Raw genomic sequence first — 12,360 nt, 5'->3', positions numbered from 1 at the left:
AAGCTTTGAGAAGCCACCTCATGTTTATCCACTATTTTATCAGAAGCTTTATCTAAGAGAGCATTATGATCTTTTTCAAGAGATTCAAATTTGTCTTGATACATTTTAACTCTTCTTTCCAAAAATCATGATCTCTCTTTAAGATTTTCATGTGTCTTGCTCTGTCTTTACAACGACTCATGAGGTCTTGAATGAAGGAAATAAGACCAAAATGAGAAAAGTTATAAAATACCTCATCTTCTTCGTCTAATTCTGAACTAGAGCAGGATTCAGATTATACATCAGATGATATGAGAGCCATCAACACCATTTTTTCTTCTCCTTCATCTTTTTCAAAACTTCCTTCATTTTCGGGTTCATCCCATGTTGCCACAAGACTTTCTTGAATCTGTTTCTGAAGTTGTCCTTTCTTTGACTTGCCCTTTTGTAGACAAGGATAATGAGATCTGAAGTGACCAGGCTTATTGCAGTTGTAGCAGATCTTTTGGTCATCTTCTTTGTCTTTGGAACTAGAGCCTTTGAAGCCACTGGTTCTACCTGATAATATGTTGTTCCTTTTGACCAGGTGTCGAAATTTTTTAATGATAAATGCCATTTCCTCATCATCAGAGTTATCATAAAAAACTCCTTCATCAAAAGCTTATTCTGATTTGCTGACTCTTGAGGACCCGGAAGCTTTACCACTAGATTTCTCAACACCAAATTTTAAAGCTAGTGACTATGAGATCTTCACAAGCTCATCTCCATTTAGTTCCATTTCATGGATCTGAAGGTTGATTATCAAAATTTAAATACTTAGAGTATTCAAGTCTTTGACCTCTTGAATAGCTGTAACTTTAGATATAAATCTCACAGGAAGACTCCTCAAAATCTTCTAGACATGATATGCATATATATAACTCTTAAAGAGATCATACTGGTGAACCAGAAGGTTGGCCTTAGCTTTTCTCACCTGCTAATTACCTTCATAGGTAGCACATAATGATTCAAAGATAGTCTTGACACTTGAATTTTCTATGATTTTTATGTACTCATAGTGAGATAAAACATTAACAATAATACCTCTTACTCAATTTCCACTTAACATGAACCATTCTCATTTTAAACCCTTGCAAAACTTCATGAAAATAGTACAAACACATGCGTTCGGTCTTAGAGGTTTCTTATTAGGATGTATTTAAGGCAAGATACATCAGAATTTTCAATTAGCGCTTTCACATTTGTGAAAAGGTTATTTGGATTAGGGTGATTCAAAGTCCACCAAATGTTTGATGTTTTTGTTTGTTTTAGAAGATTTTAAAGAAGTCTTGGTGTGATACCTGTACAAGGATATAAACATAATGGAAATTAGTGGTGGAAAAACGAGTTTGGCCTGTTGGGCATGCTAGTTTTGCCCGCACTCTAGTGCGCGGTAGGCCAAGGGTTTAAGCTCCCGCCCTCTAACGTGTCTGCCCCGTCTTGCCCCGTTTTCTTACTGGCTTTTGCTTGCACATGCATTTACATGAATCTTTGTATTTTTAGACTTAAAAGAAGCAGCGCGCGGGCCCGCCCTGCCTCGCACTCACTTTTAGTGTGAGGCAGATCATGGTTATAGGTCCACATTTTTAAATATGTTCACCGCCTCGTTTTTTTGGGCGGGTCTAAACGGGAGAGTCAATGTTTTAGGTCCGCATCTTCAAGTATGTCCACTCTACTCCATTTTTTTGCGAGTTTTTGTGGAGTGGGCCTAAACGGGAGGACATGCCCGTTTGCCTTCCTTAGTAGAAAATCCTTCAAAGTGTGAAGGGACTAAATACACCCTTAATTCTAAGAGAAACTAGTATAATTGTCTAATATCCTTTATTTTTTAGCAATTTAATTTTTTACATTTTATTATCCCAAGAACATAACATTCATAACATAAAAAAAGTTAAAGATTATTGCACAAAATCCAAAAAAATTGGACAACCTTAATTCACTCCTCATTAAGGTTACGTATCATAGTTACATTTAAAAGGGCTATATTACATGTCGTGTATCGTCTCGTGAGCAAATTTCACATCTTCTGGATTTGAAAATTTTGCATATTCATGACATTTAAAGAGTTCAATTATCAAAACTCCATAGAACAATAAAAATCTTTGTATACGTTTTGGTAACGCAAATGGAGAGAGACAGGGGGAGGAGAGAGGAGCGAGACAACTTGGAGGGACGGTGGACTACCATTTTAACCAGGAATCGGGTGCGGAGGGAGCAAAATAGATGGGATTTCTCTAATATGGGCTCTAAAAGAAGCGACAGGAGACATATTTCTTCCTTTTTTGTCACTTCTTTTCCTGCAAAATACAAGGCGAAAGACTTATACCGTGTGTTTGAGAAGTTTGGAGATGTTGACGAGGTGATCATTCCTGCCAAGAGGGATGTGAGAGACAATTCTTATGGCTTTATAAGGTTTTTTGATGTTGATGATGAGAAGAATCTGGAGACTAGATTGGATAACATATTTTTAGAGGATAAGAAACTTTTTGTCAGCATTCCTCGTTTCGCTAGGAACCTGAATGTTGTTGCCGAGAACATGAGAGGTAGAGGAAATCTTAAACGTGGAGAGGTGTGGAACAGGTTAGGGGAGGCTAGGGATTTGGGTACTGAATCTGGGATAAACTCTAAGAACACTAATCAAAAGCTAAAATCGGTTATTATTAGAGAAGGTGGTGGTTTTTGTGCTCGAGCTGTGAAGAGAAATAAGGAAGAGTTCTGGGAGGTAAAATCGAGCGTGGTTAAAGGTGGTGTGAAGGAGAATTCTAATCCTGAGTTGATGGTGTTCGATAAGGTGGACGTTGAGGAGTTGTCATCCTTACAGAAGGCCTATGTGGGAGAGGTGGAGATCCCTGGGTTCATGTTTCAACTCCAAGAGGCTTGGCATGTAGAAGGGTTCTTCACCATTGAAGTTTGTGTTTTGGGCCATAATTTTTGTTTGCTTGTTGAGAAGGAGAGTGGTGGTCTTGATGTTTTTCTGAAGGTCGGTGGTGACAAAATCAACGACTAGTTTAGAATCATTAAGAAATGGGAACCACGAGATATGGATATGGAGAGGATAACTTGGGTTAGATGTTTCGGGGTGCCATGTCATGTTTGGGGAGATAAATTCTTTCAGTTTTTATCTTCATCTTTTGGTGTGTTTCTTTGTTCTGATGAAGCTTCTCGATCCAAACGAGCCATGGATGTTGCTCGGTTTTCTCTGCGGACCAAATCTACAACTGTTTTGTCCAAGTTGTTCAGGGTATCTTTCAATGGTATTTGTTTTTCTATAAGCTTGGTTGAAGACTTTTCTGGGCTTGAATCTCCTTCGGTGAAGTGTATGGAGGATTCTTCCTCTGACGGAGGCGATTCGAACTCTTTGGCGGAGTGGAGTGAGGATGAGATCAACACGTTATTCGAGGATGGTAAAGTGGATGGACTATTTGATGGGAACGTTTTAAAAGTTAATTATGGCAATTCAACCTCGGAGGTGGAGGCATGTACAGAATCAGAACCTGATTTTATGAAAAATACTTACCAATTGTCATGAGAAAGGCGGATTTTGGCCATAGAGGGAGATGGCGTGGCTGGATTTAATGGTGGGAGTAAATCGAGGTAAATAAAGATGAATAAGGAGAAAAGGAAGGCAAAAAAGTCGGTACATGTTAATAACTGTAGGGTCGATGTTTTAGGTGATGTGGGACAACTGGCGGTTTTGGATGCTGGGGTTGTAACATGACATGTGGCAGATGTAAGGGACCCACTTCTTGTTGATGTTGTTCGCCATTTAGGGGAAATACCAAGAGGGCCGGTGGGCTTAATTGTTTCCAATTATTACCAACACCTTCCCGAGGCCCAAGATCCAAATTTAAAAAGTAAATATTTTAAAGACTTAAAATATTTCTCTGCTACTCCATGTGCGTCTTCAGGCCTTTCAGTGCTCGACTCAAATTTAAGTGGAAACGTTGGTGCAGTTTCGAATGAACTTGGTGATGGCTTGTCGGGTGGTATTGTTCTTTGTTGAAACTCTACTATTGACTCGGATGTGGCTCAGGGGAATAAGCATTTTTTGAACAGGGAGGAGCATGATGTTGCTACAGTGGTCTGGATGAAAGCTAGAGCGTTAGGTGTTTCAGGAGGGGGTTCAGTGTCGCAACAAATAGAAGTTGTGAGGAATTTGGAGATGAAGGCCCACAGTTCTAGGTCTTCGAAGGTTGTCTGTCAGAGGTGTGCTAAATAATTGTGTTATCGTATAATTTGAGGGGGTGTGGCAGTTTGGCTACGCAGAGATGCGTGCGTGAGTTGCTTTGTTCTGTTCAGGCTGATGTGTGTTTTATTCAGGAAACCAAGTTGGTTAATCTTGATTCCTTTCTTGTGAATTCCCTTTGGTTGGAGGGTCCTGTTGGTTGGAGTGCTAAGTGGGCCGTCGGTCGTTCCGATGGAATTTTAACGTTATGGAAACCAGGCTTGTCCGAGTTGGTGTTTAGCTCCGTGGGGGAAGGTTTTCTTGGGATTCATGTCATTTGGAAAGGAAAGTTGTTGTATTTGGTTAATGTTTATGCGTCGTGTTTGTTGGTTAAGAAGAAGGAAATGTGGTGGAGGCTAAGGGAGCTCAAGAACAGATTTCAACCGGGGGAGTGGTGTATTGGAGGGAACTTTAACGCTGTCTGCAAATCTGATGAGAGGAAAGGAATTGGTCCGTGTTCTAGTGTTGCCGAATTACATGAGTTTGATGAGTTCATTTGTAGCATGGAGATGATCGACATTCCGATGTTTGGTAATCATTTTACTTGGTTTAATCTTGCTGGCTCGACTTGTAGCAAGTTGGACCGTTTTTTGGTTTCTAGTGGCTTGATTGATTTGTGGAATATCGAGGGATCATATGGTTGGTTCCAGGAGTGTCTCAGATCATTGTCCCATATGGTTGCAAAGTAGAGTGCGGAATTGGGGTCCTAAGCCGTTTAAATTTTTCAAATGTTGGTTGAATCATGAGGCTTTTTTGCCTTTTGTTGAGGATGTTTGGAATTCGTTGGTGCTTCGCGGGAAACCAGGTTTCATTTTGAAAGAGAAGTTGTTTCTTTTGAAGACTAAGCTTAGATCTTGGAATAAGGAGGTTTTTAGGTTTGTTAATTTTGAGGTAACTAATGCTATAAGTAATCTCAATTCCTTGGATGCTTTGGTGGCTAATGTAGAAGGGGGTGTTTTGGAGGAGGTGAGTGATGCTAGGAGGGTGGCTTCTACTTTGGTTTGGGACACGATGCTTAATCGGGAGAGTATTCTTAAGCAAAAATCTAGGATTAAGTGGATCGCGGAAGGTGATGCTAATTCAATTTTTTTTTCATAATTCCATGAAGGCTAGATTTCGGAGAAATGCTATTTTAGGTCTTGAAACGTCGAGGGGGAGGGTGGAGGAGGTAGAAGATATCAAGTTAGAAGTGAAATCTCACTTTGTTGATAGATTTCTAGAGCCGGTTTCCAATAGATCGGTTTTGGATGGGGTGTTATTTAATTCTTTGTCTGAGGAGGATAATTTGATTCTGGAAGCTCCTTTTTCTATTAAAGAAGTTAAGAGGTTGTGTGGCTTAGTGATTGTGATAAAAGTCCCAGGCTGGATGGTTTCCCTCTCGGGTTTTTTAAGAAGTGTTGGAGTTTTGTTTCTCATGAGGTGGTGGATTTTGTTAATGATTTTCATGCTCGTGGTAAATTGCCAAAGGCTATTATTGCCTCGTTTTTAGCTTTGATTCTTAAAGGCGATAATTTGCAGCGAGTTGAAGACTTTAGGCCTATTTGTTTGGTTGGTTCCTTGTATCGTCTGATTTCAAAACTTCTGGCGAGAAGGATTCGGTTGGTCATTGGAAAGTTGATTTCTAGCAATCAATCGGCTTTTATACATGGTAGGCAGATGATGGATGGGGTGGTGGTTCTAAATGAGGTTATTGATTATGCTAAGAGAAAGAAGAAGGAGTGCTTGTTTTTGAAGGTGGATTTTGAAAAGGCTTACGATTGCCTTTCTTGGGACTTCTTTAGATACTTATTTGGTAGAATGGGTTTTGTTCAAAAGGGGCTATCTTGGATGGAAGGTATGGTGTTCTCTAGTTCTCTCTCTGTGCTGGTCAACGGTAGTCCAACCACCAATTTTATGGTCTCTAGGGGTCTCAGACAAGGTGATCCACTCTCTCCTTTTTTATTCTTGTTGGTTGCTGAGGGTCTAGCTGGTCTTATGAGGAATGCGGTGGATTTTGGTGGATTTCGTGGGTTTCATTTTTCTGATTCTATCCATTATGAGTTGCTCCAATTTACTGATGACACGATCATTATTTATGATGGTTCGTGGAACAATTTATGGTGTATCAAGGCGATTTTGAGGGGGTTTGAATTGGCTTCTAGGATTTCCATCAATTTTCATAAGAGTAAGGTTTTTGGCATTCACATTCTGGAAGACTTTTTGAATGCGGCGCCCGGTTTCTTGCCTTGTGATATTGGGCATCTTCCGTTTTGTTTCCTTGGTATTCCGGTAGGTGCTAATCATAGAAGGAAGGGGGTTTGGTCTCCTATTACCTCAAGACTTAAGAGTAGACTTTCTTCTTGGCGTGGCAAGAATCTTTCTCTTGGTGGTAAAGTTACTCTTTTGAATTCTGTCCTTAATAATATTCAAATTTTTATGCTCTCTTTTTTCAAAGCTTCGCGCCATTGTCTTGGAGGAGATGATTAAAATTCAAAAGAATTTTCTATGGGGAAAAGGAGATGATAAGAGAAGTATGTGTTGGGTTAGTTGGGACAAAGTTTGCTTGGCTAAGGAGGATGGTGGGTTAGGAGTGAGGAATTTGGAGCTGTTCAACCTTGCTTTGGTTAGTAAATGGGGCTGGCGTTGTCTTATGGACCGTGACGTTATTTGGTCGGAGCTTTTGTTTTTTAGATATGGAGATCCTTTGACTTACCTTCATAAGGACATGGCTATGAATGCTTTGAAAAAGACATTGTCATGGTGGAGAGATGTCAGGCTTGTTTGTAATCTCAAGGTTAATGGTAATTCTTGGTTTTCTATTGTTTTTCCTACAAGTTGGGAACATGTCTTCAGTTAGAGTTTTGGAATCATTGTTGGATTGGTAGCACTCCTTTGAAGTGCTTTTTTCCGCTTCTGTTTGATGGTTGTTCTTCGAAGGATTGTAGAGTAGCTGACATGGGCTTTTGGGATGGTGATCAATGGGCGTGGGATTTTGGTCTCGATTCTCTTGATTCGGCAGGTGGGTTGTGTGATAACTGGCTTAGCTAGTTTTTGTTCTTAGTGGGCCTTGCTCCTTCTCAGCATGTGGGGGATTCGGTTGTGTGGTGGCGTAATCAAGACGGTTTCTCAGTCAGGAATTGTTTCCGTAGGTTGTATGGTTTGATGGTGGTGGGTTTTCTGGTGGATAGTGATAGGCTTTTGACCATTGGTAGTTTGTGGAAGGCTAAAGTTCCGAATAAAGTAAAGATTTTTGGTTGGCGTTTTATCCTCAACAGTTTACCTTCCAAAATGGAGTTGTTTCGAAGAGGTGTCATTCGAGATGCGTCTCATCTTCTTTGTCCGGTGTGCTCCTTGTTTGACGAAGATTTATTTCATCCGTTCTTTAATTGTGCTGGAGCGAAGCGGGTTTGGGAATTGGTGATTGGTTGGCTTGGAGGTGATTTCACATCTTTTAGAACTATTGATTCGGAGCACTCTTTGGGAGACCAGGTTTGTTGTAGACTTTCTGGTATTGTTCAACCTTCCCACTCTTTGTTCTTTTGGCTTTTGGTGTCTTGGTGTATTTGGTGGGATCAAAATAATCTGATTTTTTGTAATAAGAGGTGGCTAGTGGATGATATTATTAGTGGTATTAAATCTTTTGGTTGAGATTGATTTTCGATCATTGCCAATAAAGGTTTAGAATTGAATAAGGTTTTGTGGTTTGATCGGCCGATTGAGTTGGTAGGCCTTTAGTTTCTTTTCCATTGGTGTGGTTATCATTGTTTTTTCTTCTTTGGTTTTGTATTGGGTTAACACCCAATACAAAGTCGCTCATAAATTTTTTTTCATAATACAAATTAAAGAGAGTCACATTTTAAAGGAAGTATCTTTACATGCTGATTAGAAGTGACCAGCTGAGAAGCAAGTTACACTTTTCCAAGAAAGAAAACAAAGGCATGATAAAAATCGAAAGCCACAAACAACCCCGCACGTCGTTACGTTTGCCAGCTCACTGTTCCATTACTTTTTCCAAACCCTCCTCACCGTTTCCCTTCCACGTCACGCATGACGCTAATTCCAACACCAAATTGTACTCTCCCCGTCAAACACGTAACGCCGTTCTTATAAACACCGTTACTTTCCCGTTTGGCCCATCTCGGCCCATTTCACACTCGTTACTAGTCGCTCCAAGGTCTTCTTCAATACAACGCACTCTTTCTCTCTCTAACACAAACCATTCTCTCTTTCTCTCTCTATAACTTTCTCTTTCTCAGTTTTTTCTTCTTTTTCAGATTCTGTTCATACAAAATATTTCATCAATCTCGCATTGATGTCGGTAAGTGCTTTTTTTCCTTAATCGATTTTTGTTCCCGTACTTTTTCATTTTCTTGAATGATTTGATTTCGTTTTGATGATTGGATTGTGCTGTTGTATGGATTCAGTAATCTCTGATTTGCGTTAAAAAGCGAGTTTGATTTAATTGTAATTAATATTGTTCATTTATGAGTTTTGGACTGTGATCTTTGCTTTCTGATTTTTGAATTTAAGGTTTATGATTTTGATGAATAAATATTCCAGTTTTTTTTATTTGGTTAGGTTTGAAATATGAAAAGAAAACTAGGATTTGGATATTTTAGTTCATTTCTCATTTAATTGTGTTGTTAATTGAAGTTAGTTTATATATTTAGTTTAGATACTATTAAGATTTCTTTCTTTATTAGATTATGATGAACTTTGATTAATTTGGATGTTACTATTTTTGGATTTGATCTCTTTTTATTCCTATAATGCGGGGATTGAAATTAAATTACAGAACTCTTGGGTGTCCTGTTCTAGTTCATCCTGCCCTTTTCTAAATTGCTGCCTCATGCTTCGTTGCTGCCTCATGGGTTATAGTATATGAAGTATGAACATTAGTTATTGTTGCTTAAACAAGTCAATTTGAATTGAACAAGCGCTTTTTTCAGAAAATCTATTTTATTCGATAGGGAAACTAGAGGTGGGGGGAGGGAGTGAATAACGGGAAATTAAGTGGCTGTGAAAAGGGAGCAAGAACACTTAAAAACTAAAGTCTAGAAGAGAGGCAGATAAACTAGGGATCGAAATCTTGCATAAGATTGAGAGGGGATACTAAGATCGTAAAACATAAGATCATAACTAAGATCAGAAGATTTTACCCAATTAGTTTTTTGTAAGATCGGGAGGGGGTAGCAAGATTGTAAAACATACAATCGTAACAAAACTCGAAAGATATCATTAAAACAAAAAAGATACTATATATTTAAAGTTTTTTTTACATGATATTATTAATTTGGTAGGCAAGTGTATTCGACTATTCGTGGGAAAGTGGCCTATGCCGAACCGTAATTGTTGCACCTCGACATCTTGTCATCCTTCTCGACTTGTAATGGCGATGATCGGAAAACGGTCAATCATGGCCGGAACTGGCCAAGATCACACATAATCAACGGTTTTATGATATTTTTCCCCCACAATTTGACTACAAAACACGTTTCTACTTAAGGTCTCAATCGCTGGGGGAGAATGGGAATGTGGGATCACAAAATTGTAAGATTTTAAGATGTAGATCGTGATTTTGACAACCTTGCTAATAGTTGTTAAACTGACAACTTTATACGGTGGTATCTCGTTTGTTTGTTCTTCCCAAATATTTGAAGTGGTATGGAAGTTGTTCCATTTTCCAAACTGTCAGGAGTGGCCTGCTCCAACATTCCGATAGATACCAGAGTGTCTAAACCATTTAGGAATGAATGAAGGACCAATAGTCTCACTATGGGAAACCCAAAAGCCAAAAGAAATATAAGATTTTTGTATGTTTTGCGAAGGTGCTAGGAATGATTTGTGATTTTAATTATTATATGAAGTAGCATATTCCAAACACCAATTAATGACTTGACCTTGATGGTGGGTAGTTTTGGGCCTGTGTTTATGAGATGACTCTAACCGGTTCTTAATGTCGAAAACACTCTGGGTATCTTCAAAATTATTGGGTCATGTATGGGAGACTGTGGATCTACAACGTGCAATTTTATGGATCGTGAAGCTCGAGCTGGATAAGGTGATATTTGTAGTGGGCCTAAGACAGCTTACTGAATGCTAGTTGTAAAAGCTTAGTTGTTGAATTTGCTAGGAAGAAACCTAATGTGGTTGCTCATATTTTAGTAGGGGTGAGGTGACTGCATCAACCACTAATCTTCATATTTTTAATTCTCTCCTGTATTTTAGCATATATCATTGATAAAATTAAGCTGTTATATTTCCATATAACAAAGTAATGGCTAGACCTTCAAGGAGTCATGGAGTTTGAATAAACAAAAGGGGTTGGCAATTGGAAACAAGTTACTTGTTGGAGATCAAATGAGAATTTAGATGATATCTTACACAAGCATACCCAGAAGAATCCAAAGAAGCATTTCTATGGTCACATGAATTTTGGGTTCCATTTTAACACTAACTATTGTGCTTAATTAAAACACAATTTTTCAGTGTTATGTTTGATCTTCGTTCTTTTATGCTTAATGGTATCTTGCACTCAAGATTATTTTTGGAGGCATGTATTTATCAAATTCCTGTAGTATGTAGAGAATATATTCCACCATTAGGTTTCTTTTCCATTTTCATTACTTCCAGTTCCAGAGTTTATCATTACCAATTTCATAGGCATAATACTGAATTTAGTTTTGAGTTTTTCTTTTACATAAGCTAATGTGATTATCCTACAGGAAAAGGGTCGTCCACTACCCAAATTCGGTGAATGGGATGTCAATGATCCAGCCTCAGCTGAGGGGTTCACAGTGATTTTTAATAAGGCAAGGGATGAGAAAAAGACAGGTGGCAATACCGAGTCACCTGGAAAGACTGCCACTGAACCTCAAAGCAAACCTGCATCAGATCCCGGCAAACCTCAGAGTGTAAGATGCTCTTTAGTATATACATATATAAAACTGACACATACTGCTGTTTGTGTTATATAAAACGCATTTGGAAAAGTAGATTAGTTAAAAGCACTTCCATAATTTATCGTGGAAAGCTTATTGAAATAAGCTGAAAATAACTTATGCGCATGTCATGAGTAAAATCTTACTTGGTTTTACCGTTTATGCGTTTACCTTTTTTCTTATGCGTGATTTTACTTGGTTTTCAGAAAAAATGGTTTTGCTGCATACAAAACCCTCCTGCAGAGTCATAACAATGCAGCGGCTCAGGTGAAATAGAACAAAGATGTTTATGTGTAACTAGCTCGAGAGTATTTTCTGAAAGATAGAAGCTGTAAAAGTGAGCTGCAATGGGGAAAGCAAAGAAGAGAAAGTATTATTTATATATAAGTGTGTATCAGTGTTGTGGTTTATGATTAGGATTTAAGGTTCTTGTTTTGCCTTGTATTATGAGCTAGAGCGTTGCTTGTCACACTGCACTCCTTGTATTATCAAACACTAATCCTATTTTATTAATGCATTTTATTCCTTTGATTTTATTGCCCATAACTATGCTTGCAGTTGAATTTGGTACATTCCTTGCTATTGATTTTCATTAACTGCATATTCTTTTTCAGCCGGAACTCATCTTCCAAACTGGAAAAGAAAGGGGAAGGTAAAGGCTAGCGGGGGGAAATTGCAATAACTACCTTTTTAAAAAAAATTACTAAAAAATCATTTTCAGAAAATTTACCTGGATAACCAGGTCTGGGAGGAGGTGTCCCACACGTAGGAGTCACCCTCCATGGCGCCATAGTTCAAATTTTTAAGGGAATGTGCCACCCCAGGTGGCACCATAGTTGAAGGTAAATTAGGGTTTGGTGTAAAGTGGCGCCTATGTACATATTTTGTACATAGGAGCCATATGGGGTGACTCCTATGTGTTAGTGTACTTTTTATAAATATACTCCCAATCCCCATTTACTTTTCACACGTTTTTTCTTCTGTTTTCTCACACTCTTCGATTTTTCTTGTCATAACAAATTTGCCGATTTTTAAGAGAGATGGTCACGTGTTTTTTAAGAACGACGTCGATGTCATAACCATGATGCATGACACAGATGACATCGTCTTGATGGTTGTGATATCGTGATATTATAGTTGTTTTAATGTTGTCAATTTATGTCGGTGTTTGTTGTTTAGTGTTGTTTGTGGTCATGT

The 12,360-nt window shown here is 38.6% G+C and overlaps 2 protein-coding genes across 2 annotated transcripts; both read left to right on the top strand.

Annotated features, from left to right (window-relative positions):
- Nucleotides 1-3,196: 3,196 nt before the first annotated feature.
- On the top strand, nt 3,197-7,870 carry LOC131638877 (uncharacterized). Its single transcript, XM_058909421.1, has 10 exons — nt 3,197-3,497; nt 3,927-4,009; nt 4,052-4,210; nt 4,339-4,920; nt 5,012-5,242; nt 5,352-5,612; nt 5,711-6,511; nt 6,678-7,016; nt 7,058-7,241; nt 7,284-7,870. Exons 1-10 carry the CDS (start codon nt 3,197-3,199, stop codon nt 7,868-7,870), a joined length of 3,528 nt encoding a protein of 1,175 aa, XP_058765404.1.
- Nucleotides 7,871-8,365: 495 nt separating this feature from the next.
- LOC131638874 (protein NOI4-like) lies at nt 8,366-11,694 on the top strand. The gene is made up of 3 exons (XM_058909418.1): nt 8,366-8,540; nt 10,948-11,136; nt 11,370-11,694. Exons 1-3 carry the CDS (start codon nt 8,535-8,537, stop codon nt 11,412-11,414), a joined length of 240 nt encoding a protein of 79 aa, XP_058765401.1. The 5' UTR covers nt 8,366-8,534; the 3' UTR covers nt 11,415-11,694.
- The last annotated feature ends 666 nt before the right edge of the window (nt 11,695-12,360 follow it).

This window comes from Vicia villosa, unplaced genomic scaffold (genome assembly GCF_029867415.1).
Source record: "Vicia villosa cultivar HV-30 ecotype Madison, WI unplaced genomic scaffold, Vvil1.0 ctg.002458F_1_1, whole genome shotgun sequence".
Classification (NCBI taxonomy): Eukaryota; Viridiplantae; Streptophyta; class Magnoliopsida; order Fabales; family Fabaceae; genus Vicia; species Vicia villosa.
This window is presented reverse-complemented; position numbering and strand designations above follow the sequence as displayed.